Source organism: Camarhynchus parvulus, chromosome 27 (genome assembly GCF_901933205.1).
Source record: "Camarhynchus parvulus chromosome 27, STF_HiC, whole genome shotgun sequence".
Classification (NCBI taxonomy): Eukaryota; Metazoa; Chordata; class Aves; order Passeriformes; family Thraupidae; genus Camarhynchus; species Camarhynchus parvulus.
In genome coordinates this window covers 3,881,181-3,908,243 of record NC_044597.1, presented here as the reverse complement: position 1 = coordinate 3,908,243, position 27,063 = coordinate 3,881,181, and the positions used below count along the sequence as shown (strand labels likewise).

The 27,063-nt window shown below is 52.6% G+C and overlaps 1 protein-coding gene and 1 non-coding gene across 2 annotated transcripts; both read right to left on the bottom strand.

Annotated features, from left to right (window-relative positions):
* Positions 1-6,289: 6,289 nt before the first annotated feature.
* On the bottom strand, positions 6,290-23,882 carry PLXDC1 (plexin domain containing 1). Its single transcript, XM_030966199.1, has 14 exons — positions 23,745-23,882; positions 22,439-22,563; positions 20,737-20,880; positions 20,337-20,406; positions 19,446-19,568; positions 18,633-18,751; positions 18,434-18,533; positions 16,790-16,885; positions 15,627-15,708; positions 12,774-12,831; positions 11,068-11,203; positions 8,600-8,635; positions 8,046-8,200; positions 6,290-7,219 (listed from the first exon to the last, which is right to left on the bottom strand). The coding sequence occupies exons 1-14, from the start codon at positions 23,797-23,799 to the stop codon at positions 7,100-7,102; spliced, it is 1,419 nt and encodes a 472-aa protein (XP_030822059.1). The 5' UTR covers positions 23,800-23,882; the 3' UTR covers positions 6,290-7,099.
* Positions 23,883-24,108: 226 nt separating this feature from the next.
* On the bottom strand, positions 24,109-24,180 carry TRNAC-GCA. Its single transcript has one exon. It is a non-coding gene; the product is annotated as a tRNA-Cys (tRNA).
* Positions 24,181-27,063: the final 2,883 nt, after the last annotated feature.

The window sequence follows — 27,063 nt, the reverse complement described above, 5'->3', positions numbered from 1 at the left end:
TCCATAAATCCTGTTGGGTTCATTGCAGCCCTGCATTCCACCCCCAAAAAAACCACCCCAGAAAATTCCAGATTCCTTATTTACAATGATAGAAATTTCTAGAAATTCTGCAATTTCTAGAATTTACCAGAAATTCCATTGGGGGAAAATAATAAAATAAACAGAGATGTTTATTTATTTATTTATTTTTATTATTGTATATTTATTATGTATTTTATTATTTTATTATTATCTATTTATTTTTTGTTCTCTAACTAAAATATAAATGTATAAATACAATATATAAATATATATATAAATGTATATAATATGTATGTATATAATATGTATGCATATAAATGTATATATATAAATGTATAAATACAATATATACACAAATATATATATTTATATATAATATAAATATAAAATTTATTTTATTTTATTTTATTTTATTTTATTTTATTTTATTTTATTTTATTTTATTTTATTTTTATTATTTGTTTATTTTTTTTATTACCCTGGAGCATCCTGGGACAGCTGAGAGAATTTTAAGGATTTCCTGAGGTTTCACCCCAGAGCTGGACCTACACAAACACTGCAGTGATTGGGGTAATTAACAGGACGGGTTAATTGCGTTAATGGGGTGACAGCATTACCTGGTGTTTGGTCTTCTCTTTTAATCCAGTCAGGGTTTGTGAGCTGGGCTGAGGGGGGGGAAAAGGCACAAATCCAAATTGTCCCAAACCCTGAGGTTTGGAGGCTCCTTTGTCTCATCCACCCCCGGGAGCAGCTCGGAATTCTGCTGGAAATTCCCATTTTTGGTGCAGCTGCCACTGCCAGGAGTGGGGAGAGGGGTTAAATCCTAAAATCCTGGAGTGGTTTGGGTTGGGAAGGATCTCAAATCCCATCCAGTGCCACAGGCGGGGACAGCTCCCACCACCCCAAATCCCATCCAACCTTTCCTTGGACACTTCCAGGGATCCAGGTGCAGCCACAGCTTCTCTGGGAATTCCATCCCAGCCCCTCCCCGCCCAAAAATCCCCAAAATTCCCTCCTGAGTGCATTTATCCATCTGTGATCCCTGGAGCTGTAAAGTTCTGGAATTCCAGAAAGATTTGGGTTGGAAGGGACATTAAATCCCATCCAGTCCCACAGGCAGGGACATCTCCCACCATCCAAGGTGCTCCAAACCCCAGTGTCCAACCTGGCCTTGGACACTTCCAGCTCTGCAGAAATCAGCCCCAAAAATCAGTGTATTCCCGACAATTCCAGCTCTGCAGAGAGACCAGCCCCCAAAAAATATCAGTGAATTCCTGGGAATTTCAGCTCTGCAGAGAGACCAGCCCCAAAAAAATCAGAGGATTCTTGGGAATTTCAGCTCTGCACACAAACAGAGATCAGCCCCCCAAAAATCAGTGTATTCCTGAAAATTCCAACTCTGCACACAACAGCCCCCCAAAAAATCAGAGTATTCCTGAGAATTCCAGCTCTGCACATAAACAGAGATCAACCTCCAAAAAATCAGTGTATTCCTGACAATTCCAGCTCTACAGAGATCAGCCCCCCAAAAATATCAGTGAGTTCCTGGGAATTCCAGCTCTGCAGAGAGACCAGTCCAAAAAAAATCAGAGGATTCTTGGGAATTTCAGCTCTGCACACAAACAGAGATCAACCCCCAAAAATCAGTGTATTCCTGACAATTCCAGCTCTACACATAAACAGCCCCCCCAAAAATCAGTGTATTCCTGAAAATTCCAACTCTGCACACAACAGCCCCCCAAAAAATCAGTGTATTCCTGAGAATTCCAGCTCTGCACACAAACAGAGACCAACCCCCCACGAAAACCAGTTTATTCCTGATAATCCATGAGCATCCCAAGCCCGTCTCCTCCTGCTGGAATTGCTGCTTTTCCTTCCTCCTGCTTTTTAAGATGCAGCATCCAGCCCCAAACAGATGGGAAGCTGTCAGCACAGCACGGGATAATCACCCACTGGAGCCACGGGAAGCTCTGCTTGATGATCTTCTCAGCTTCCCTGGAAAGGATTTTTTTTCCCTTGGAAAAAAACACCCAGGAAATCCTGGTTTGGGTAGGGATTAAATTCTTCCCAAAGTTGCTGTGCTGGTGAAGGAGGGAAAACGTCCTGGTTTGTGCTATGGAAACGCCAAAAAAGCAAAAAAAAAAAAAATTGAATTAATGTGATAATTGCTTCAAGCTTTCGGGTTGGAATCGTGGAATTGTTGAATCATGGAATTTTTTGGGGTTGGAAAAGAGCTTTAAGTCAACAAATCCAGGTCAAACCAGTGCTGATGTCCAGCGCTCACTGATGGCCTCATTCCTGGTGCTCCAAACCCTTCCCAGATCCATTCCCACCACTCCAAACCCTTCCTAGTTCCATTTTTGGTGCTCCACACCCTTCCCAGCTCAATTTTTGGTGCTCCAAACCCTTCCCAGCTCCAATCCCACCACTCCAAACCCTTCCCAGATCCATTCCTGCTGCTCCAAACCCTTCCCAGATCCATTTTTGGTGCCCCAAACCCTTCCTAGCTCCATTCCTGCTGCTCCAAACCCTTCCCAAATCCATTCCTGCTGCTCCAAACCCTTCCCAGCTCCAATCCCACCACTCCAAACCCTTCCCAGATCCATTTTTGGTGCTCCAAACCCTTCCTAGTTCCATTCCTGCTGCTCCAAACCCTTCCCAGCTCCAATCCCACCACTCCAAACCCTTCCCAAATTCATTCCAGGTGCTCAAACCCTTCCCAGTTCTATTCCTGGTCCTCCAAACCCTTCCCAGCTCCATTTTTGGTGCTCCAAACCCTTCCCAAATCCATTCCAGGCGCTCCAAACCCTTCCCAGCTCCAATCCCGCCACTCCAAACCCTTCCCAGCTCCATTCCAGGTCCTCCAAACCCTTCCCAGCTCCATTTTTGGTGCTCCACACCCCTCCAGGTCATGAAGGTCCCACTCCTGCTGCCCCCCTGCCCATAAATTCCAAATTCCCAGTGCCGAATCTCCTGGAATTCTCCGTTTTTCATGGATCCCACCCAAACTTGTGCCTCTTTTGATGTCAGAACCCTCCAGGAGCCACCACAGATCCTCATTTTCTCATGGATATTCCATTGAATTATCCCCACCTCCTCCAACTGGGAAAGGTGAAGGAGCTCAGAAATCCTCACCTTTAATTATCCTGGAATTCTGGGTTTTTTTTCTCTTTATTCTGGAATTCTGGGTTTTCTCATTATTTGGAATTCTGGGTTTTCTCATTATTCTGGGTTTTCTCATTATTTGGAATTCTGTTTTTTCTAATTATTCTGGGTTTTCTCTTTATTCTGGGTTTTCTCATTATTCTGGAATTCTGTTTTTTCTCATTATTCTGGGTTTTCTCTTTATTCTGGAAGTCCCCTCCTCAGCTGGAGGAGTTAAAAATCCTCCATCAACCAGGAGGAATCATGGAAAAAACCCTCAAGGGCAGCACCAGGGAAGAACCTGCCTGCAGCTCCTCACAGAGCACCAAACCCACAATTATCCTTCCAAACCTGCTCCTTGCAGCCCTTAAAAAAGCAAATTTCAAAGGTTTTTTTCCTCTTTTTTCTTCAGTGATGTCATCTCTTTGCAGGGAAAAAAAAAATGGGTTTACATGAGTTCTGCCAGCACATGCTGGAGGTTTTGTCAGCTTTTTTAAAAATTTAGCAAAAGCTCCTGTCAATGTTTGATGGTTGAAATCAAGGAGGGAACCAGGAAAATTTAGCTGAGTTTTCCTGGAAATGGGGAAAAAATTCCTGCCTGGCCTGACCTACTTGCTGCACAATGGGATTTTCTGGGTGAAAAAAAAAAGAGAGGAAAGGGGAGAAAAAATAAAGGGGAAATTGAAGAAAAAGAAATGGAAAATGTTCAGAATTGGGTTTTTCCTCAGCTTTTTTAACAGGAAAATTGTGGGGGGAGACGAAGGTGATTTCAGGATCCTCTGGTGGCAGCTGAAGGGAAATGTGCAGATGTTTCCTGCTCTTTTAAATCCATTTTTGGGGGGGATTGTGGTGGTAATTATCCCACCCTGGGATTCTGCCCTCATCCCATTCCTGCATTTGGGAGGGGAAAAAAGCAGCTCCAGGTGATTCCACCCTTCCTTAAAATCACCTTTTCCCTGCAAATATCCCCCCCAAAAAAACCCAGCAAATTCCCAGGTTCTTTGCAAGAAATGAAACCGTTCCCATCCCTCCCTGCTGAGCGAGGCACAATAAATCCATTTAATACCCAAATTCCCTGCTCCCACTCGCACCCAGAGCTGAATTCTGCCTGGAAAATGCAGATTCAGAGCATCTATTTGAGGTTTTATTCCTCCACCCACGGGCCCTGCTGGAGCAATCTGCTCCCTCCTTGCTGTCAGTGCTGTTAATTATGGCTCAAGATGCTGCTTTGGACCTGGGGTTGCATTTCCAGGGTAAAAAAAAAAAAAAAATCTGTGTTTATTTGCATGGCTGAGGTGATTTTCCCCCTATTTTGGGGGGGGTGTTGTTTGGTGTGGAAATAATTTTTTGACAGATTTTAAAATTGTTCTTTATTTTCTATTAAAATTGGTGATTTGTGTGTGTGTGTGTGTATATGAATGGAATTTATTGTAAAAAATTGGAATTTTTATATAAAAATGGAATATTTCTATCTCTAATTGCAGATCTGCTGCTTCTCCACTCAAGAGAAATAGAACAAGGCACCAGAATGGGAGAATTCTTTAATCCTGATTAAATTAAATTAACTCCTACCTGTTTGCATTGTTAGCACAGCTTCTCCCAGCCTGAAGGAAAAGAGGGATAAACAGGGTGAAAGGGAAAATGGGAAAAAAATAGATTTATTATTTATTTTTCTAATGGGAATAAACATATTTTTAAAAAAAGGATGCCTGGATGTGAAATTATGCCCAGAGGTCTCAGGTTATGAATGACCTTGAAGTGATTTTTTTTTAATATTTGAAGGATTCCTCACCTGAATCCTTCCCTAAATCCGGATTTTCTCCCAAAATCCCAGCTGCAGCACAAACCCCAGGGACTGGTACAATTCTTGCTCTTTAAAATCTGTTTTTCTTTAAATCTGTGGCATTTCAGAACTCTTGGATGTTTCCCAGCAGTTCCAGGGGCTGCGGGGGAAGGGAAGAACCCAAAATCTTGCTGTTCCCATGTGCAGAAAAACAGGAAAAACCAGGCCTAAAACGATTGGAATTAATATTTCAAAATTTAACCATTGGAAAAAAAGTGAAATCCAGAGGAAAAAAAAAAACCAAACCATATTAACTCATCACCATGACAAAGGAGATCAGATTTGGGGTAAAAACTGGGTGATAAATTCCCTTTTCCTTCCCACTTTGGGGAAAGAACCAATTTTTAGGGAAATTCTTGATTTGGGAATAAAACTTCCAAATCTGGGCATGATCACGACTCAGCTGGAGCATTTTGGTGCTTTTATATCATAAAATGCAGCAAAAATACTCCCCAGGGGCTGCAAAAAAGTCGAATTTGGGGTCTGAGTGCCACCAAACATCCATATTTATCTGTAATTGTTCCATAAATTCAGCAGATGAGAAGGAAAATATTAATTAGACAGACCCTGCCCGTGGCACTAATCACCAGCAGTGACAGCTGAGCCAGCCAGGGGATAAAATACACCCAAAATTTGATTATCAGAATAAATAGCTGAAGAGCAGGAGAAAATTAAAAATTAAGGGGGGGGGGGGGAAATCCATAATGCATCAGCATTTTGTGGTGGGGGAATGAAAATTTACCTCCTGCTGGATTTGGGATTCTGGTTTTATTTTTTTTCCCTCAGTTTGGGGATTGTTTTGCAGGTGAATGCTGAATTTTGGTGGCACAAGAGGAATAGAAAACGCTGAGAGGTCCCGAGTCAAAGCCTCCCTTGGGGTCAGGGGGTCCCAATATCCAGGGGCTTGTACCAGACTGAGGGAAATGGAAGAAAAATTAGAAAAAAAACTAAAAATGATGAGGTTAAGGAGTGATTTTGAGGTTTCCTGCAATGTCCAGGCGCTCCTCACGGATCTGAATCCTGGATTTAGCCCAGGATTTATCCCAGAGTTTTGTCCCTAAATCCCTCTCTGTTCCCATTGGCCATCAGAAGACGAATTTTGGTGGAATTTCAGGTTTATTTCCCCCCTCTCTCTGTCTCCTTCAGGGCCAAAGGTCACAATTAACAATTTAGCAAATTAATTAAGTGATTCCAGCACTTTGGGACACGGGAGGTTTGAGATTCCTTGGGATTCCTTGGGATGAATTCCTTTGGATTCCTCGGATGGATTCCTCAGGATTCCTCAGGATTCCTCAGGGTGGATTCCTTGGGATTTGTCAGGATTCCTTGGGATTCCTTGGGATGGATTCTTTGGGATTCTTTGGGATGGATTCCTCTGGATTCCTGAGGATGGATTCTTTGGGATTCCTCGGGATTCCTCAAGATTCTTCAGGATGGATTCCATGAGATTCCTTGGGATGGATTCCTCGGGATTCCTTGGGATGGGTTCTGTGGGATTCCTCAGAATGGATCCCTCAGGATTTGTCAGGATTCCTCAGGATGGATTCCTCAGGATTCCTCAGGATGGATCCCTCAGGATGGATCCCTCAGGATTTGTCAGGATTCCTTGAGATTCTTTAGGATGGATTCCTCAGGACAGATTCCCTGAGATTCCTTGGGATGGATCCCTCAGGATTTGTCAGGATTCCTTGGGATGGATCCCTCAGGATTTGTCAGGATTCCTCGGGATGGATTCCTCAGGATTTGTCAGGATTCCTTAGGATGGATTCCTCAGGATTCTTCAGGATGGATTTCTCAGGATGGATTCCTCGGGATTCCTCCAAATGGATTCCTCGGGATGGATTCCCCTGGATGGATTCCTTGGGATGGACTCCTCAGGATGGATTCCTTGGGATTCCTCAGAATGGATTCCTCGGGATGGATTCCCCTGGATGGACTTCCCTGGATGGATTCCTTGGGATGGACTCCTCAGGATTCTTCAGGATGGATTCCTTGGGATTCCTCAGGATGGATTCCTTAGCATGGATTCCTCAGGATTCTTCAGGATGGATTCCTTGGGATTCCTCAGGACGGATCCCTCGGGAGAAGCGCTCAGCACTGCTCGGCCTCCACAAACCCCTCCTTTTCCTGGCTGGCCGCCTCCACCTCGGCATACGAGCCATGGTTGCCGTGGTTCCGGAATTTCATGGCGGGCCAGCGGTGCGGCCTCCGCTGGGGACAGAAACAGGGGCGAGGTGAGCAGCTGGGACAGGGCCCTGAGCCCCAATTCCTGCTGGGAAAATGGGGGGAAAAATGGGGGGGAAATGGGGGGAAATCATGGGGAAAAATGGGCAAAAATAATGGGGGGAAATGGGGAAAAATTGCGGGAAAAATTTGAGGGAAAATGGGGGGAAAAATTGAGGGGAAAAATTATGGGGAAAAATGATGGGGGAAATGATGGGGGGAAAATAATCGGGGGAAAAATAATCAGGGGAAAGAGTCCTGGGCAAAAAGGGCTCTGTCAGTGTGAGTGTTTTAAGTGATAGAAGTGAATTTTAAAATGTTGTTTCATGCTTCCAAAGGGTTCTTTGGAATGGATGGATGTCACGGATCCAGGGATCTGGGATGGGAGAAAGACACAGATCCAGGGATCTGAGATGGGGAAGGACACGGATCCAGGATCCAGGATCATGGATCCAGGGATCTGAGACAGTGGGGAGGATGTGGATCCAGAGATCTGAGATGGGAGGACACAGATCCAGGATCATGAATCCAGGGATCTGAGATGGTGGGAGGGACATGGATCCAGGGATCTGAGATGGGGAAGGACACGGATCCAGGATCATGGATCCAGGGATCTGAGATAGGGGAAGGACATGGATCCAGGGATCTGAGATGGGAGAAGGACACAGATCCAGGAATCTGAGATGGTGGAGAGGACACAGATCCAGGATCATGGATCCAAGGATCTGAGATGGGAGAAGGACCCCGATCCAGGAGAGTGGGAGGATGAGGAGGATGGGATGATTCCTCGGGCAGCGCTGAGCTGCAGGCTCACCTCGATGAAGAAGAGGGCGGCGCTGGACGTGGGGTGGCCGCTGATGTAGATCCCGGCCAGGATGGCCCCGGCCAGCACCAGCACGGCCACCACGATGCCCACCACAGTGCCCGTGGGGATCGGGGCACCCGCGCTCTGCGAGGGCAGGCTGCTCCCTGGGGGGAAAATGGCAAAGGTCAGGAGGCTTTCAGAAATCTGTTCAATTAAAAAAATTTTTTTTAATTTACAGAATTTAAAATTTTAAATATAAAAATATTTACAAAGTTTAAAATCTAAAAGCATTTACAAAATTCAAAATTAAAAATTCTTAAAATGTGTAAAAGTTAAAATTTAAAATTATTTACAACATTTAAAATGAAAAATTCTCAAAATTTACAAAATTAAAAATGAAAAAATTTACAAGTTTTTTAAAATTTACAAATTTAAAAATAATTACAAAAAAATTTAATAAATTATTCAAGTATTTGTTCTATTCCCTGTCCAAATCACAAATTGTTACCAAAAAAAAAAAGTTTTAAAAAAACCCCTATGCTAAGTTAAAAGGCCTTCCTTACCCTCTCCTCCTGCAAACTGGTTGAGTTTGGTGTCATCTGCAAGGAGAAAACACAGCAAAACAGAAAATCAGGAGTTTTCAGCAATATCCTCGTGTTTCCCACCCAATTCCTCCCCCCAGGGTGGGATTTCTGGGCGGTTTTAAATCTCTGTGGGAAAGGGAAGCACCTGGAAAATGCCAGGGGCTGAGTGCGGTGTGGTGTGTGGGGTTCCTTCCCTGAGGTGGCACCTGGAGCACAAATGTCCCCAGGAAGGGGTCAAGGGGTTATTCTGCTCCCCATGGGAGCTTTGATCCATCGCTGCGTGTCCCTGCTCAGCCTATGGAATCTGCATCCCGAATAAACCCATGGGATGATCAAAATCCACATCCCAAATCCCAAAAAAAGCCCCACAGATGCTCAAAATCCACTTCCCAAACTCCAAATAAACCCACAGGATGCTCAAAATCCCCTTCCATTCTGTGGCTCATTCTGGAAGGACCAGGATCTACCAGGCAAAGCTTTGTCCCTCAACAGGCTCCACATGATTGCCCTCACCGGGGCGAAACCCTGATCCAGAATTCCCAGGGCTGGGATTCCAAATCCCGATCCAGAATTCCCAAGGCTTGGATTCCAAATCCCAATCCAGAATTCCCAGGCTTGGCTGTGCACCAGAGCTCCAGGAGCAGAAGCAGGGGGCTGGAAGGGTTGGGGAGGACATGGATCCAGGGATCTGGGCTGGGTGGAGACGACACAGATCCAGAGAGCTCAGCTGATGGGGAGGACACAGATCCAGGGGTCTGGGATAGTGAGGAGGTGGATCCAGGATCTGGGCTTGTGGGACAGATGCAGATCCACCAGTCTGGGCTGACTGGGAAGGACACAGGGATGTGGGCTGGTGGGAAGGATGTGGATTCAGGGATATGGGCTGGTTGGACAGGATGTGGATCCAGAATTCCCAGGATGGTTGGACAGGACATAGATCCAGGGATCTGGGCCGGTTGGACAGGACACAGATCCAGGGATCTGGGCCGGTTGGACAGGACGCAAATCCAGCGATTTGGGCTGGTTGGACAGGACACAGATCCAGGGATCTGGGCCGGTTGAAGAGGACACTGAGGGCCAGCTTCCCTCTCTGATGGAGCTGCTCCTCTGCTGTTCCCCGCTCTCCTCCCGCTGCAGCTGCCGTTTGCTCCCTTCCAAGATCACAAATTAACTTCCATGCTCTGTGTCACACAGAGCCTCTTGTTCCTTTTTTCCAAGAACCAGCGATGGGCTGGAAAACAATCTCGTGGCGGAGTTCCAACCCCCCGCTCCCTCCGTGCCTTTAATTGCTCCTTTCAAAGTCAGCCCTGCCGGGCAGGAGCTCGTTCCCCCTCCCAGCTCCTTCCCGGCGCTGAAGGACAATTACCGACGCTTCTTTCTATTTATCCTAATTAGCACTTTGCGTTAGGGACTATTAAGCAGCCAAATTGCGGCGCTACCTGCGCCAGGATCGGCGGAGCCGGCCCCGCGTTAATGGGATTATGGAGTTTTGGATGCCGGGCGTCTCCAGGGGAGATCGGGGCTTTTTGTGGAGCGGCGATCCCAAAAAATCAGCGATCACCGCGGGAATTCCAGGCTGAGAGTCCTGGCACCAGTGAAATCCAAACCCCTCTCTCTGGGATTGACCCCTTTAGGATCCCGAGCGTTCTCCCCACCAGGGCTTGGTTGCTCGCTGACCTTCACAAATGGATAAAAAAAGCTGGAAAAAAACCCAAAATTCTTCCCAGCGTGCCTCACTGCTGGGTGTCACCTCTTGGCTGCCCTTCCCATCATCTCCTGCTCTCATCCTTCCCCAAGGACGGGGTTTGGACACCCTGGGATGGTGGGAGCTGTCCCTGCCCTGGGGATGGGGTGAGCTTTGATTTCCAACCCAAATCCTCCTGGGATTGCAGAACTTCACAGATCCAGGTGGAGAAATGAACTTGGGCGGGGATTTTGGGAAGATTTTGGGTGGGGAGGGGCTGGGATGGAATTCCCAGAGCAGCTGCGGCAGCTCCTGGATCCCTGGAAGTGTCCAAGGCCAGGCTTGGACAGGGTTTGGAGCCACCTGGGATGGTGGGAGGTGTGGGTCTGGATGGGATTTGAGGTCCCTTCCCACCCAAACCATTCCAGGATTCTGCTCCAAAACCCATCTGGCGTTTACTTGGATTTGGATTTGCTTTTTGAGGAGGTGGAAGACCTGTCCAGGGATCAGGATCAGGGAGTCACCTGTCTGGGGATTGAGTTCAGGGATGAGGGGATCACCTTCCCATAGATCAGGGATGGGGGATCACCTGTCCAGGGACACCCCTAGAGCTGGGGTCACCTTTCCAGGGATTGGCATCAAGGATGGGGATCACCTTCGCAGGGCTCAGGGGTGCAGGGTCACCTGTCCAGGGACACCCCCAGGGTCGGGGTCACAGGTCTGGGGACACCCCCAGGGTTGGGGTCACCTGTCCAGGACCCACCTTCGGTGGTGAGGCTGTCGAGGAAGAGCGAGGCCGTGGGGGAGGTGACAGCGCCGGGTGACACAGACACGGAGCTGCCCGGGGGCGCCGAGTAGTGCCCGCCCTCCGCCAGGTCCTCACAGGTCTTTTCATCCGACTGGTGGGGGAAAAAAGGAGAGTTTGGGTTAAAAGGAGAATTTGGGTTAAAAGGAGAATTTGGAGATGGTTTTTCTCCCAACAGGAATTCCAGGAGGGCTCTGCGGGGTCAAACGCTGAAGTTCAAAGACAGAAGTGACCCAGAGGGGGCAGAAGGGGAGGAGAATTTGGGAAGGATTTCAGCAGGACAAGTGATAAATCCTGGGACAAATCCTGGGACGAATCCTGGGATGAATCCTGGGGCAAATCCTGGGGACAAATCTTGGGATGAATCCTGGGGCAAATCCTGGGGCAAATCCTGGGGCAAATCCTGGGGACAAATCCTGGGGACGAATCCTGGGGACGAATCCTGGGGACGAATCCAGGGACAAGTCCTGGGACAAATCTTGGGATGAATCCTGGGATGAATCTTGGGGACAAATCCGGGGACAAATCCTTCGTGCACCTCAGGTGACCCCATGTGGGTCCAGTGACCTCAAAGGGTCTGGTGAAATAAAGCTGAATTTTCAGTAGGAAAGTAGAATAAAATCACTAAAAGATCACCCCCAAAAACCCACAAAAAACAACAAAAACCGCAACCAAACAAACAAAACAACAACAAAAAAATCCAAACCAAACCATAGAAAAACAAAACAAAACCTAAAACCCAAATTAAAAAAAAAAATCAAAATTGAAGCAAACAAACAAAACCCACAAAAAGCAAACAAAAATAAGGAACAATAAAAAAAAAAAAGAAGAAAAGGGAAAAAAAAAGAGAAAAGGCCAAAGCAGAAGCAGATGTTTGGTCAGGGCTGATCCTTGTGAGTTTTTGCTCCCAGGGACACAAACAGGGCTCGTTCCTTCCTGCCTGCAGTGAGTAAGAGTCACGCTCCAGGAGGAGGGGGAATAACGGGAATAAAGGAAAATAAGAATAAAGGGAAAATGGGAATAATGGGAATAAAGGGAAAATGGGAATAATGGGGAAAATTGGAATAAAGAGAAAAAGGGAAAATGGGAATGAAGGGGAAAATGGGAATAAAGGGAAAATGGGAATAATGGGAATAAAGGGGGGAAAGGGGGAAATGGGAATAATGGGAATAAAGGGGAATAAAGGGAGAAATGGGGGGAAATGGGAATAAAGGGGGAAATGGGATGTAAAGGGAATAAAGGGATATTTAAGGGGAATAAAGAATGATCTACAGGTGTATCTAAAGGGAATAAAGGGATATCCAAAGGGTTATCTAAAGGGAATAAAGGGATGTTTAAATGGACATCCAAAGGGAATAAAGGGGTATCTAATGGGGTATCTAAAGGGACTACAGAGTTATCTAAAAGGGAAATCCAAAGGGAAATCTCAAGGGGTGTCTAAAAGGAAAAAAGGAAAATCCCAAGGGATATCTAAAGGGAAATCCCAAGGGATGCTCAGTCTGATCCAGAACACCTTGGGTCAAGCATTCATTTTTGGGGGGCCATGGATTTTGGGGGGCCATGGATTTCGTGTGGCTCAGCCCCATCCCCTGCACTCAGGAAGGGACTGGGACTGGGATTTATTTGGATTGGGATTTATTGGGACTGGGACTCTCTGTGCTCACCTGGCCGCAGCCGTAGCTCAGCCACTCCTCCCGGTACCGGTCGAAGCCACTGGAGCACCTGTGGGGAAAATCAGGATTATCCAGGGCCAGGTTACGGGAAATAGGAAATGTTTAAAACTCAACAAAAAGTTCACAGGATATACATTTTTTATATAGACTTTGAGATAAGAAATGTTGATTTAGAAATTATCTTGAATAGGACAGATATGGTTGAGAGAAAAATGAAATTAGAAACAAGTTTCAAAAGGTGGCCTGGAAAATAAAACTGGATATTTTTGAGAAATAAAAACGTTTTATATAATAAAATATTATATATATATATATATAGATATATAGATATATAGATATATATATATAGATATAGATATATAGATATAGATATATATAAAGTATAAAGTATAAAAATATATATTATATAAGTTGTATTGTAGTACGAACCACGCGGGGTAATTTTAGATTATTATCTTTAAAGCATTTACAGCATGGTGTGTGATAGCCAAAAGGAAAGGGAAAATAAGGAGAAAAAGAGAGGGAAATGGGGAGAAAAGAGAGGGGGAATCAGGGGAAAAGGAGAGGGGAAAATCAGGAGAAAAGAAGAGGGAAAATCAGGAGAAAAGGAGAGGGAAATCAGGAGAAAAGAAGAGGGAAAATCAGGAGGAGAGAGGGGAACTCATGAGAAAAGGAGAGGGAAAATTAGTAGAAATAAGAGGGAAATGAGGAGAAAATGAGAGGGGAAATCAGAAGAAAAGCAGAGGGGAAACCAGGATAAAAGAAGAGGGAAATGAGGAGAAAAGGAGAGGGAGAATCAGGAGAAAAGCAGAGGGGAAATCAGGAGAGAGGCCCGGGCTGAGTTTGAGTTTCCACTCCCCGGACTCGGTGCCAGGGCAAGGCTGTGAGACCCACGAGGTTCCCTGGGCTCCTTCCAGCAACATCTGCACAGGAAAAACACTGCAGGAGCTCCAGATGACATCAGTCAAACACCAGCCCGAGAATTCCCTGCGGGAACAGGGGATGGAGCAGAGCTCTGACCTTTGGAAAGGCTCAACCCCCAAACAACCCCTGCAAAAAAATCCATTTACCCACCAGGGTAAAGGAGAAACCACAAAGAAACTTCTGAGATCTTTGCTTCGAGTCCAGTTCCTGTCACAATTATGGGCTCAGCAGAGGTTAAAAAAAAATACAGATTTTATTATTTAGGAGAGAGCTGGGGTTGGAATCACGAGGTTGGGATGTCGGCTCCAAGGCTGGAGCTCTTTGGGGAGGAAGCCAGGGATGACAGTGGCCCTCCTGCTCCAGATCTGCATTTCCAGAACGTTCCTGCCAGCTGGAATTCCCACTGGGAAGCTGAGCTGTCCCCGGGGGACGTGGGGCTGGTGAGAAAGGGTTAGAGGGGGTGAAAAGCGGTTAAAGGGGGTGGAAAAGAGTTAAAGAGGGTGAAAAGGGGTTAAAGAGGGTGAGAAAGGGTTAGAGGGGGTGAGAAAGGGTTAAAGGGGGTGAAAAGGGGTTAAAGGGGGTGAAAAAGGGTTAGAGGAAGGTGAGAAGGGGTTACAGAGGGAGGAAAAGGGTTTAAAAGGGTGAGAAAGGGTTAAAGAGCGTGAAATAGGGTTAAAGGGGGTGAAAAAGGGTTAAAGAGGGTGGAAAAGGGTTAAAGGAGGGTGAAAGGGGGTTAAAGGGGATGAGAAAGGGTTAAAGAGGGTGGAATAGGGTTAAAGGAAGGTGGAAAAGGATCAAAGGGGGTGAGAAAGGGTTAAAGGAGAGTGAGAAAGGGTTAAAGGGGATGAAAAAGGGTTAGAGGAGGATGAAAAAGGGGTTAAAAGGGTGAGAAAGGGTTAAAGAGGATGGAGAAGGATCAAAGGGGTGAGAAAGGGGTTAAAGGGGGTGAAATAGGGTTAGAGAAGGGTGAGAAAGGGTTAAAGAGGGTGGAAAAGGATGGAATTCCCAAAGCAGCTGTGGCTGCCCCTGGATCCCTGGCAGTGTCCCCTGGGACAGTGGGAGGTGGCCCTGGTGGCCCTGGTGGCCCTGGGGGGACTCTGAGGTCTCTTCCCAACCCAAACCACCCCATGCTCTGACAAAATCCCATCTGCCAAACCCGGGAATTGGGAACAAGCAGGACAAGGAAGGGTTTGAACAAAGCCCGGCCCAAACCAGACCCAGGCTGGAGTTTTGTCACCAAAGCCACCCCAGGACGAGAACGTCCCCTTGCCACGGAGCCACCGCCACTGCCACCCTGCTCGGGGGTGTCACAGGGACCCAGAGCTGCTTTGGGGTGGCTCAGGGGACAGGGAGGGGGTGGCAGGTGCCCTCAGCAGAGCGGGGTTTGCACAGCACAGGATCTGTGTTACTGGGTCCCCTCCCCTGCCACCAGCTCTCAATCAATCCTGCAGCTCCATCTCATTAAATCTGCTCTGCACAACCCTGCCCGAGCTGGAGGAGAGCAGGGACAGCTCCACGTCCTCCATGCAACCCCCAAAAAATCAGAAAATTCCTCCCCAACAGCTTTGCTGGCCCCATTCCTGATGAGCAGGGGCTGTCTCACACCGAGGAGTGTCCCCTCCCTGCCCTTCCACTGATCCCAGCCCAAATCAGGACAAATTTCCCTCGTTTTTAAGCTCACTGACAAAAATCTGAGTCCTGCCTCAGGTCCCAGCTTGTTCCAGGACTAAAAAAAAACCCCAGGAAACGCAGCCTTGGAGTGGCTTGGAATTGGAGATCAGGTCACGGCTGAAGCACAGCTGTGGGGCCAAGAGCAGCACCTCAGCACCCCAAAAAACAACAAAAAACGGGGAAATGATCCCAAAAAAAAGGATGGAAAGAGCCCGGGGCAGCAGGCAGGGGAGGGGGTGGTGGCAGGACCTCTGCAGGACGTGGCACCAGCTGCAGTTGAAGGTCAGCTCCGAGCTCAAGCACGTTTCACAGCTCTGGTGCTGCAGGCAGGCTGCAAAAAACAGAGAGGGGAGACGAGAGAGGCTCCAGCCGGGCTGGGGCAGCTCCCTGGCCACGGAGAGAAACACAAATGTCCCAAGCACCGTTCAGGACAGGGTCAGCTGCTCCCCGGGGACCCCAGGATGGGTTGGAGACCCCTGGACAGGCTGGGCTTGGGATCCCAGGATAGGCTGGGCTGCTCCCTGAGGACCTCAGGATGGGCTGGAGACCCCAGGGGGCGCTGCTCCGTATTCATGGGCTGGAGACCCCTGGACAGGCTGAGCTGGGAATCCCAGGATGGGCTGGGCTGCTCCCTGAGGACCCCAGAATTGGGCTGAGCTGCTCCCCAGGGACCCCCGGATGGGCTGAGCTGATCCCTGAGGACCTCAGGATGGGCTGGAGACCCCAGGGTGGGGCTGAGCTGATCCCCAGGGATTCCACAATGGGCTGGAGACCCCTGGACAGGCTGAGCTGGGGATCCCAGGATGGGCTGGGCTGCTCCCTGAGGACCCCAGGATGGGCTGGAGACCCCAGGGTGGGGATGAGCTACTCCCTGGGGACCCCAGAATTGGGCTGAGCTCCTCCCTGGGGACCCCAGGACAGGGTGAGCTGCACCCCAGGGACCCCAGGATGGGCTGGAGACCTCTGGACAGGCTCAGCTGGGGATCCCAGGATGGGCTGAGCTGATCCCTGGGGACCCCAGGACAGGCTGGAGACCCCAGGGTGGGGATGAGCTGCTCCCCAGGGACCCCAGGATGTGCTGGAGACCCCAGGACAGGCTGAGCTGGGGATCCCAGGATGGGCTGGGCTGCTCCCTGGGGACCCCAAGATGGGTTGGAGACCCCAGGGTGGGGATGGGCTGCACCCCAAGGACCCCAGGACAGCCTGAGCTGCTCCCCAGGGTGGTGCTGAGCTGCTCCTGCTGACATTACCCCTCCCTCCACCACCCCACAGACCCCAAACCCCAGGAGTTGGGCGGCGTCGAACCCCCCAGCACCCCCAGCCCTGCCTCGGCCGCCTCCTGAAGCTGGGATTGCGAGGCTGCTGGGGTTTGTGGGCGGCATTTGGGGTGCCCAAGGGGCAGGGGCACTCACTGGGCAGCGGGGTGAACTCCACAGCTGACAGGCTGCTGATCCTGCTGGTGTCCAGCTCCACGCGGTGGTACTCGTAGATGGTGCGGCGCCGGGACTCTGCAACGGAGCCTGGGCTTTAAACCGGGCTTAAACCCCCCTGCAAGGCTTAAACCCCCTGCCCAGGGCTGGGCCGGGCTTAAACCCCCCTGCCCAGGGCTGGGCCGGGCTCTGGGGGAGCTGCTGAAAGACACAGGTGGCCCCAGGTGTGGGGTTGTGCCCCTGGAGGAGGGCTGGGCTGGGAAATGGATTTGTAGGAAATTCTCCAAAGCTGCCAGGAGGGAGGATGGGTTGGGGTTTGTGTCACCTGTCCATTAAGGGGAAAACAGAAACAAAAGCCCAAAAAAACCCCCACTTATAATGTGTTGTAATCAGGAAATAATTGGCTTGTGATTGCGATGGAGTTAATGATAACATCTGTATTGTCTCACGAGAGTGAAAATAGAATAAATTTCTTTAAATGCCTCTCAGTTGTCCCATCTCTGGGTCAGAAAAAAAAAACTTCATCCAACAGGCTGGGAGGTGCCAGGGCACAGGAGGAGCTCAGAGCTCGCCCAGCTCGGCCCAGCCCAGCCCAGCTCAGCCCAGCCCAGCCCGGGCCAGGCTCCAGCCCCAGAGCCGCTCCCAAACAGCTCCAAACAAACATCACTGGGCTCTGACTCACTCCCCCTGATGCCTCAGGTTTTAGTTTTTATATTTTTTTTAGATTCTGTGCTGCTTTAGTGTGTAGGTCTGGGCTTTATATTATGGGATGGTGAGCTCTGTGCACAGAGCAGGGAGACAAAACAATTCCTTCTCTAGCTGGGGACCAAGGACAAATGATCCAAATCTCAGCCCCAAGAGCACAAACACCGTGGGCTGGAGAGAGAAAAACAAGCAGGATGGGACTGCATGGGCTGGAGCTGGAATGGGACAATGAACTGCAAGATGCAAATGGAGCAGAACTTATAAAATGTGAGACCTTGTGAGCAGTCGTGCATTTTGGGACCATTTGGGTTCATTTTGGGACCATTTTGGGTTCACCTTGGGTGCAGCCCTGGCTGGGCTCTTGTGCTGCCCAAGGTGGATCCATGGAGGGGATGCTTTGAATAAATCCCTGCTTTATTCTGTAATTCTGGCCTCAGTTCCAGCTCAGCCTTCTCAAGGCACCACCCCGAGCTCCCAGGGCTCCTGCAGCCGCTTCCCCCCAAAAATCACCTCCTGCCCTACCCCTTTGGAATTGAGGAAGGATTGGATTTCCCTCCTCTTCCTCATCAGCTGGGAATCAGGGAAAAGCTCCTGGAGGTTGTGGACTGGGCAAAGCTCCAGGTAAGCATGAGGCCTTGGGGAGATGCACCCCAAAAAGGGATCCCAAAGAGATCTCAAAAAGAGGTCCCAAAAAGGGATCCTAGAAAGAGATCCCAGAAGGGGATCCCAAAAGGGAATCTCAAAAAGGGGGTCCCAAAAAGGGGTCCCAAAAAGGGTCACAGGGAACGTGAGGGGCAGGCAAACCCCACAGCCCTCCTCACACTCCCTGGGAATCCAAGCAGGGCATCCTCCCACCCTGAAACCCCCCAGGATGAGGATCCCAGCCCTCTCCCTGCGGGATCAGCTCCCCCAGGGACTCACCAGGCACATCAGGAGAAGGGTTGAGCACCATGAAGGCGTCGGAGAGCCCGGCCTTCACCGGGTGCTGGCTGGCGCTGATCTGCAGGACCGGCACAGGGATCTGCCCAGGACAGAGGGTGGGACAGAGGCTGGGACACATCCCAGGAATGTCCAACCCCACTCCCAGCCCCACGGGGACCCTCCTGCCCCATCCCCTCACCTCCTTGTAGCCGAAGACGATCCTCCCGCTGCGGTGCAGGGCGGCCTGGAAGGTGAAGCTGCCCAGGTCCTCCTTGCCCTGCAGGTAAACCTTGTCCCACTGCACCACGAACACCGTCCCTGGGGGTGAGCAGAGCTGCTCAGTCCTTCCCTCTCCCCCTGCTCCGTCCAACCTCCACCTCAGCCCCCCAACCTGCAGCATCCACTGGGAGAGGAGCAAAACGGGATGGGGAGAGAGGGATGGGGACACAGAGGGATGGGGACAGAGGGATGGGGACAGAAAGGAATAGAGAGAGAGGGATGGGGACAGAGAAGGATCTTCTGATCTGTTCCTGCCTCAGGGGTGACTGTCGCAGACATCTTTTATGAAAAATCTTTTTTCTTTAAGATTTTTCCTCCTGAGAAGCTGAGAGGCCTCAGGAACAAAATGTAAACAATGGTTATCTGCTGCTGTGGAATGCAACAGGTGTATCTGTGACTGGTCTCATGTTGGTTGTTTCTAATTAATGGCCAATCACAGTCGCTGGCTCAGACAGAGAGTCTAAGCCACAAGCCTTTGTTATCATTCTTTCTTTTTCTATTCTTAGCTAGCTTTCTGAGGAAATCTTTCCTTCTATTCTTTTAGTATAGTTTTAATATAATATATATCATAAAATAATAAATCAGCCTTCTGAACACAGAGTCAGATCCTCATCTCTTCCCTCATCCTCGGACCCCTGTGAACACGGTCACAGGTGACAGAGCTGGGCTGAGCTGACACAGGTGGGTCTCCAGCCCACCTGGCTGAGGGAGGAGCAGGGGGAGCTGCTCTCACCGTTGTCCAGGTACTGCACGGTGGAGTTCCGGGAGTAGCTGGGGTTGAAGTTGGCCATGAGGGGGGCGATGTACTGCGTGGCCGTGAGCATGCGGTGGATGACGTCCCCCGTGAAGATGAAACCTGAGCGGGCAGAGGATGAAGCTCACCCTCCTCCTTCCTGCCTCACCCATCCCGTTTTTTGCCCCTCTGGATTTCCCCTCTGACCCCGCTGCGTCCCCCCTGTCTCTGCAGGAGCACAAGGAGCAGCAGCTGCTGACTCCCCGAGGAGATTTGGGGTGCGGGAAGGGCTTGGAAGGGCTGGACCCCGATCTCTGAGCTCCCTGGGGCTCAGGGATGGGGGGTGAGGGTAGAGCCAGATCCATGTCCAGGCCCTGCTGTGGGCATCCCATCCTATCCCATCCCATCCCATCCCATCCCATCCCGTCCCGTCCCATCCCATCCCATCGATCCTATCCCATGGATCCCATCCCATCCCGACCCCTCAATTCCATGGACCTCATCCTGTCCCATCCCATCCCATGGATTCCATCGATCTCATCCCATCCCATCCAATGGATCCTATCCCATCCCATCCCATAGATCCCATGGATCCCAACCCACAGATCCCATCCCATGGATCCCATGGATCCCATTCCATCCCATCCCATGGATCCCATCCCATCCTATCCTGTCCATCCCATGGATCCCATCCCATTGATCCCATGGATCCCATCCTGACCATCCCATCCTGTCCTGTCCCATCTCATGGATCCCATGCCGTGGATACCATCCTGTCCATCCCATGGATCCCATCACGTTCATCCCATCCCATGGATCCCATCCCACAGATCCCATCCCATGGATCCAATCCAATCCCATCCCATGGATCTCATGTCCCGCCCCGCTCACCGCCGGTGGCGATGGTGACCTGCCGCAGGAGGTGGCCGTAGAAGGGGAAGTCAAAGGACAGGACAATCCTCTGTGGGGTGGAGAGGGGGAGAGACACAATCAGCCCTTGGGAAAACTCTGGGAATGGGGAGAGAGGGGTGGGAGAGAGGGATGGGGAAAGGGATGGGGAAAGGGATGGGGGGAGGGGGATGGAGAGAGAAGGAGAGAGGGATGGGGAGAGAAACCCTGCAGGTTCCTTCATCCCTGGGACGACCAGGAGGCCCCAAACACTTCCCAAACCCTGGAGCTCCCCAAACCTCTCACAGGGCCCCCGCTGCCCCCGGGCCACCCCTGCCAGGCGTGAGGACACAGGGGACAGCACGGGAATCACCCAGGGGACACAGGGACACGCAGGGCTCACCGAGGCCTGCCGGTGCGTGTTGGAGAGGATCCCGTGCACCCTGACGTGGCTCCCGTTGGCGGCTGCCAGGTCCACCCAGAGCCCGCGGCGCCGCGCGTCCCCCGGGCCGTAGAACCGCGACACGTAGTAGCTGTGGTTGTCCTCCTGCGGGGACAGGGGACACGGGGACACGGTGGCACGGGGTGACCCGTGGGGTGGGAGGGCGCCCGACACAAAGCAGGGATAAATCCAGAGAAAATCAGGGAAAAATTTGGGATAAATCCGGGAAAAGCCCAGGATAAATCCAGGATATCATGGATAAATCTGGGATAAATTCAGGATAAATCCAGTGTGGAAAAGTAGGGATAAATCCAGGAAAAATCCTGGGATAAATCCAGGGAAAATTCTGAATAAATCCAGAAAAAAATCTGGGATAAATCCAGAAAAAAATAAGGGATAAATCCAGGAAAAATCCAGGATAAATCCAGGAAAAACCCAGGATAAATCCAGGATAACGCCCCCCAAAAAAACGGGAAAGACCCAGGAAAAACCCAGGGAAAATCCGGGATAAATCGGGGATAAATCCAGGATAATGTATTTGTTTTGGTTTAGGGTAAATTTGGGAGAGAATTTTTGTAAAGGTTTTCTTAGAAAGTAGGTTTAATTGTTTGGGGTTTTTTTAATTGTTTGTGAAAAATATATTTTTTGGAGAAATGTGGGGAAATTGTTTATTAAATAATAAAATAAATAATTAAATACCCCCAAACTTGGGGTATTTTGGGAGGAGAGAGGGGAAAAACCCCTCCAGGCCTTGCACAGGGTGAGATGCACCTGTGACCTTGTCCGTGGCCCCAATCCAGCGGCAGATCCCAAAAATTTCCCAGGAAATTGCTGCTTTTCCCTCCACAAGCACCATCACACCCTCCCTGTGGTTCCCCAGCATCTCCAAAACGTCACTGGTGGTTTTGGGGTATTTTTAAACCCTTCCACACTGGGATTTTTTTTCATGGTTGCTCTCCATCGCTGAAGGATGAGCTGGAGCAGAGAGACAACAGCCGCTTTGTCCCCTGAGCTGTTTTGGAGGACGGGACATGTCACCGTCCTCCAAAAACCCCTCCCATCCCCCTCTGAGAGCGCGGGGAACTCCCGCGGCCGCCACAAATAACCCGGAGCTAATTGAGGGCGGGTAATTAGGCTGGGAGAGCCGAGGGAGGTGTCCCACAAGGTGACACTGAACAGAGGACCCCCCCTTGGCACTGCCACCGGGGGACAGCGGCGTTGTCCCCGCGTGTCAGCGAAGCACCCGGGGATGGAGCAGGCAGGGCTGGGAGGGATCCCGGGGCTGCAATTATCCCCTCTGGGTGTAATTATCCTCTTTGGGGTGTAATTAACCCTTGTGGGATGTGGGATCCAGCCCCACACGGAACCGGAGCCGGACTGGGGACAGCTCTGGGAGCAGGAGGGGATCGGGAGCGGGACGGGGCAGGGGTCGGGGCACAGATCCAAGAGGGGGGCCGGGCGGGGATCGGGGCAGGGATCCGGGCGGAGGTCGGGGCGATCTTGGGGCTGTAATTGTCCCTTCTGGGTGTAATTGTCCCCTCTGGGATGTAATTAACCCCTGTGGGATGTGGGATCCAACCGCACACGGAACCGGAGCCGGACTGGAGACAGCTCTGGGGTCCGGGCGGCTCCGGGCGGGGGTCGGGGCTCCGGAGGGGCTCACCACGGTGCGGGTCTCGTTGGCGGGCAGGGTGTCGATGGCCAGGCTGCCGCCCCCCAGGTCCTGGCTGATGCGGGTCCCCTCGGCCGCGTCCCGAGCCCTCCGTCCCTCGCTGCCGGGGGGGCGTCCTGGGGACACACGGAGAGGGGTCACTCGTGTCCCCCAGCAAGGCTGGGACACGAGTTTGAGGGGGCTGAGCATCGGTGAGCAGGGATGGAGAGGCGGGGAAGGGTCCGGGGTGGCCGCAGGGACAGGGACAGGTGACAGCGACAGCGGCCAGGGGAGGACAGCTGGGGACAAATGGCAGTGGCAGCCCCCCACGCGCCAGCGCGACCCCGGCGAGGGCGAAGTGACACCAGTGTGGCACCAGTGTGGCACCAGTGTGGCACCAGTGCGGCCATGTCCTCGATGTCCCCAAGCATCCCAAGCTGGGACGGGCTCCGGGTGTCAGGGCAGGTCCCAAGGAGCCAAAATCCGCCTCCCTCCCCCCCTGCACGCATCTCCCCAGCCCCGCGGAGGCCGGAAACACGGCTGGGGAGGATAAAAAAGGCATTTGGGACCAAATCTGCCGAGAATCAGGAGGGTTCTGGCAGCGCGGCGCGGGCGGGGGCGGCGGGGACGGCAGCTCGCCCACGGCGGGGACACAGCCGGGACGTCTGTCCCCAAACGGGGACACTGCACAGCCCCCCCCAGCCCGGGGGAGCGGGGTCCCACCGCCACCCCATGGGAGTTAATTGCTAATTGCTGCTTAATGAGCTCCCGGGGCTGGGTTCTGCTCCCAGGTCTCCGGGAGGGGAAACTGAGGCACGGGGTGGGGGGGAGCAGGGCTGGGCTGGACGTAGGGGCAGAGGGGGGGTCTGTGCCTGGGGGTGACACTGGCCATCCCTGGGGGGCACAGGGGGCACAGTGCGGGCAGGTGTGGGGTGTCCCAGAGAGCAGAGACCCCCCCCCCCCAAAAGGCTCCCCAAAATCTCAGCCAGGACAGCGCCCGCCGTGCCACGGTCGGGGGAGGGGGGAATCCTTCGTGGGGAACCCCCAGCAACGCGGACAGCCCGCCCAGCAGCGAGGACAGCCCAGCACAGATATGGGGGGGGTCCGGGCACCCCAATTTGGCTGCGGAGATTTTGGGGCAGGGGGGAGCACGGGGAGGGGAACGGGACCCCCACCCGCGGAGCGCACCTGCGGGCTGGGGGGGGCACGGAGACACCCCCAAAGCACAGCAGAGAGAGGACACACAGACCCCCCGGACAGACCCCCAGGGCACGGCGGGGACCCCCCTGCACCCCCAGTCCCCCCCAGCCCCCCGTACCTGCGCCCAGCGCCCCTTGGAGCAGGCAGAGCAGGAGGAAGCCCCCCCAGAGCATGGTGGGGGTCGGGGGGCTCAGCGCCCCGCCATGGGCCGGGACCCCCGGGAGCCGCGCACCGAGCGGAGTCGGAGCCGGAGCCGGGCGGGGCCAGGGGCGGGCCCGGGGGTGGGGATGGAATTGGGAAGGGCTGGGATGGGATGGGAAGGGAAAGGAAGAGATGGAGCTAGAGCCGGCAGCAGGACCCCCGTGAGCCCAGGGGCTTCGGGAATGTTCGTCCATCCCCGTCCCCTCGCTGCTGGGGTGTTTGGGGGGCAAATAAAAGGGTGAGAAAAAGAGTGAGGAACCCCCGTAAAGGTGACCAAAACAAGGGGGCACCCGGATTTGAACCGGGGACCTCTTGATCTGCAGTCAAATGCTCTACCACTGAGCTATACCCCCGCTGCAGTACCGCGCCCGTCGCTGAGAATAGCACTGTCACTGAGCCAAGATACCCCAAAAATACGGCATTCCCCACTCACAGACACCTCCAATCACGGACACCTCTTAATCCAAGACACCCTTAAATCACTGACACCCCACACCCCCGGACACCCCCAATCACGGACACCCCTCAAACAGGGAAATCCCCCACCCACAGATACCCCCAGTCACCGACACCTCTTAATCACCGACACCCCCAATCCCTGACACCCCACAAACACGGGCACCCCCACCCACGAAACCCCTCCCACCCACAGATACCGCCCCCCCCCCACCTACAGAGCCCCCCACATCCGAGCACCCCACACCCCCGGACATCCCCCAGGGACACCCCCACTCACGGATGCTTTTTGGGGTTTTGGGGCCGATTTGGGACACCGAAGCGAAATTTGGGGGTCCCCTGGACTGTCCCCACTGCGGGTCCGCTTTGGGCTGCAGGGGGGGGCTCTGGGCTGAGCCCCCCACTCAGGGACACCCCCACACTGACACCCCCACCCCACTGCCCCACACCCCTATGTGCCCCCCCCCAGGCTCCCCCCGAGTACCTCTGGGGACACAACCCCCCAAACCCCCAAACCCCCCAAACCCCCAAACTCCCAAAACCCCAAACCCCAAAACCCCCAACCTTCAAAACCCCAAACCCCTAAAACCCCAAACCCCCAAAATCGCAAGACCCCAAACCTTCAAAACCCCAAACCCCAAAACTCCCAAAACCCCAAAACCCAAAACCCAAAACCCTCCAAACCCCAAAATCCCAAAACCCCAAAACCCCAAAATCCCAAAACCCCAAACCCCCAAACCCCCAACCCCCAAAACCCCCAAACCCTCCAAACCCCGAACCCCTAACTCCCAAAACCCCAAACCCCAAAACCCCAAACCCCCGGGGCACCCCCGAGCGCTCACCCAGCCCCTCCAGGACTTTTGGGGTGCGTGGGACTCCCCTAAACCGCCAGACGGGGGCTTTGGGGTGGCAGAGCCGCCGTCCGGGACCCCCGTGGTGGCGCTGGGGGGGATTATCGCGACATGTCGCGCAGCGGGGGACGGATGGGGACAGCGATGGTGCCGCGGAGCGGGGTCAATATTTGCTCCCAAATCCGCTGGGCAAACACGCGGGGAGAGAGAGCGGGGGGGGGGAGCGGATCCTGGCGGCCCCGCTGGTCCCGGAGCACCGGGAGGAAAATTTGGGGTCACCCCATTGTGGATGTGTCACCCCCAGAGCGTCCTGATTCACGGCTGGGGAAACTGAGGCACGGAGGGAGCGGGAATGGCCCGGGAAGGGTGAACGTAGGGGAGGGGAGGTCCCCAAATTGTCAACCTGGGGTGTGGGGGGACACAGGGCACCCCAAAGTGCACCTAAAATCATTCCAAGCTATGGGAGCACATAGGGCACCCCAAATCACCACCCTGAGCTGTTGGGGCATACAGGACACCCCAAACTGTCCCCAAAATCATTTTAAGTTATGGGGGCACACAGAGAAACCCAAACTGCACCCAAAATCATTATTCTGAGGTGTGGGGACGCAAAGGGGACACCCCAAAATCGCCACCCCGAGCTGTGGGGCCGCACAGAGCACCCCAAAATCATCATTCCAAACTATGGGGGCACAGAGAGAAACCCAAACTGTCCCCAAAATCGCCACCCCGAGCTGTGGGGGCGCACAGAGCACCCCAAAATCGCCACCCCGAGCTGTGGGGGCGCACAGAGCACCCCAAAATCATCAATCCGAGCTGTGGGGGCGCACAGAGCACCCCAAAATCGCCACCCCGAGCTGTGGGGGTGCACAGAGCACCCCAAAATCGCCACCCCGAGGTGTGGGGGCACACGGGGCGCCCCCAAACTGCACCTGGAGGGACCCGAAGTGTATTGCAGGGCTCTGGGTTTGGGGACACGGAGGTGACACCGTCTGGGGGACGCGCTCGGGGGGCCGGGGGGGCGCGGGCTGCGATAAGGGCCGGGCGATAGCGATAAGGGCCGGGCCTTATCGCAGCCCATTCGCGGGGGCGTTAGCGAAGGTGCCAATCCCCTCACCCCCAGGGCAGGGGGGGGACACAGGGGACACCCAAACACGGGGCTGGTGCCAGCCCTGTGCCCACCGCTGTGCCCCTTTTGGGGGTCGCAGCCTTTGCTCCCCAATTTTCCCTCTCGTTCCCGCTGTGCCCGCGCTGGAAAAGGGGGAAAAACCAGGGAATTGTGGGGTTGGGGGGGCACAGGGTACCCCAAAGTGCTCCCAAAGTCTCTCTGAGCTAAGGGGGGACACGGGACACCACAAACTGCACCTCCTGAGTTATGGGGGCACACAAGGAACCCCAAACTGTGCCCAAAATCTCTCTGAGTTATGGGGGGACACAGAGAATCCCAAACTGCACCCCCTGAGTTATGGGGAGACAAAGGGAACCCCAAACTGTGCCCAAAATCTCTCTGAGCTATGGGAGCACACAGAGAATCCCAAACTGCCCCCAAAATCACCACCCTGAGCTATGGGGGGACACAAGGCGCCCCAAACTGCCCCCAAAATCATCATTCTGAGGTGTAGGGCCACGCGGGGAACACCAAACTACACCCAAAATCATCACCCCGACTGTGGGGGCGCACAGGGCATCCCAAAATGCCCCCAAAATCACCACCCGGAGCTAGGGGGCACACAGGGCACCCCAAAATCATCACCCCGAGCTGTGGGGGCACACAGGGCACCCCAGGCTGTGCCCAGGGCTGGCGCCGGAGCCAGACTGCTCCGGGGGGGGCTGTTTGCTGTGGGGCCGGTGCCCCCCCATGAGGGGAAGGCTGGCAATTATGGAAATCCCTTAACCCCTGATTGCCTCCTCCCACCCCATTAGCTGGGC

Coding starts and splice junctions, on each gene's coding strand:
- PLXDC1 (XM_030966199.1), bottom strand. CDS start 23,799: ATGCTCTGGGGGGGCTTCCTCCTGCTCTGCCTGCTCCAAGGGGCGCTG. Junction 20,407..20,736: donor ACACGCACCGGCAGGCCTCG/GTGAGCCCTGCG, acceptor TCCACCCCACAG/AGGATTGTCCTGTCCTTTGA. Junction 18,534..18,632: donor TCGTCTTCGGCTACAAGGAG/GTGAGGGGATGG, acceptor TGTCCTGGGCAG/ATCCCTGTGCCGGTCCTGCA.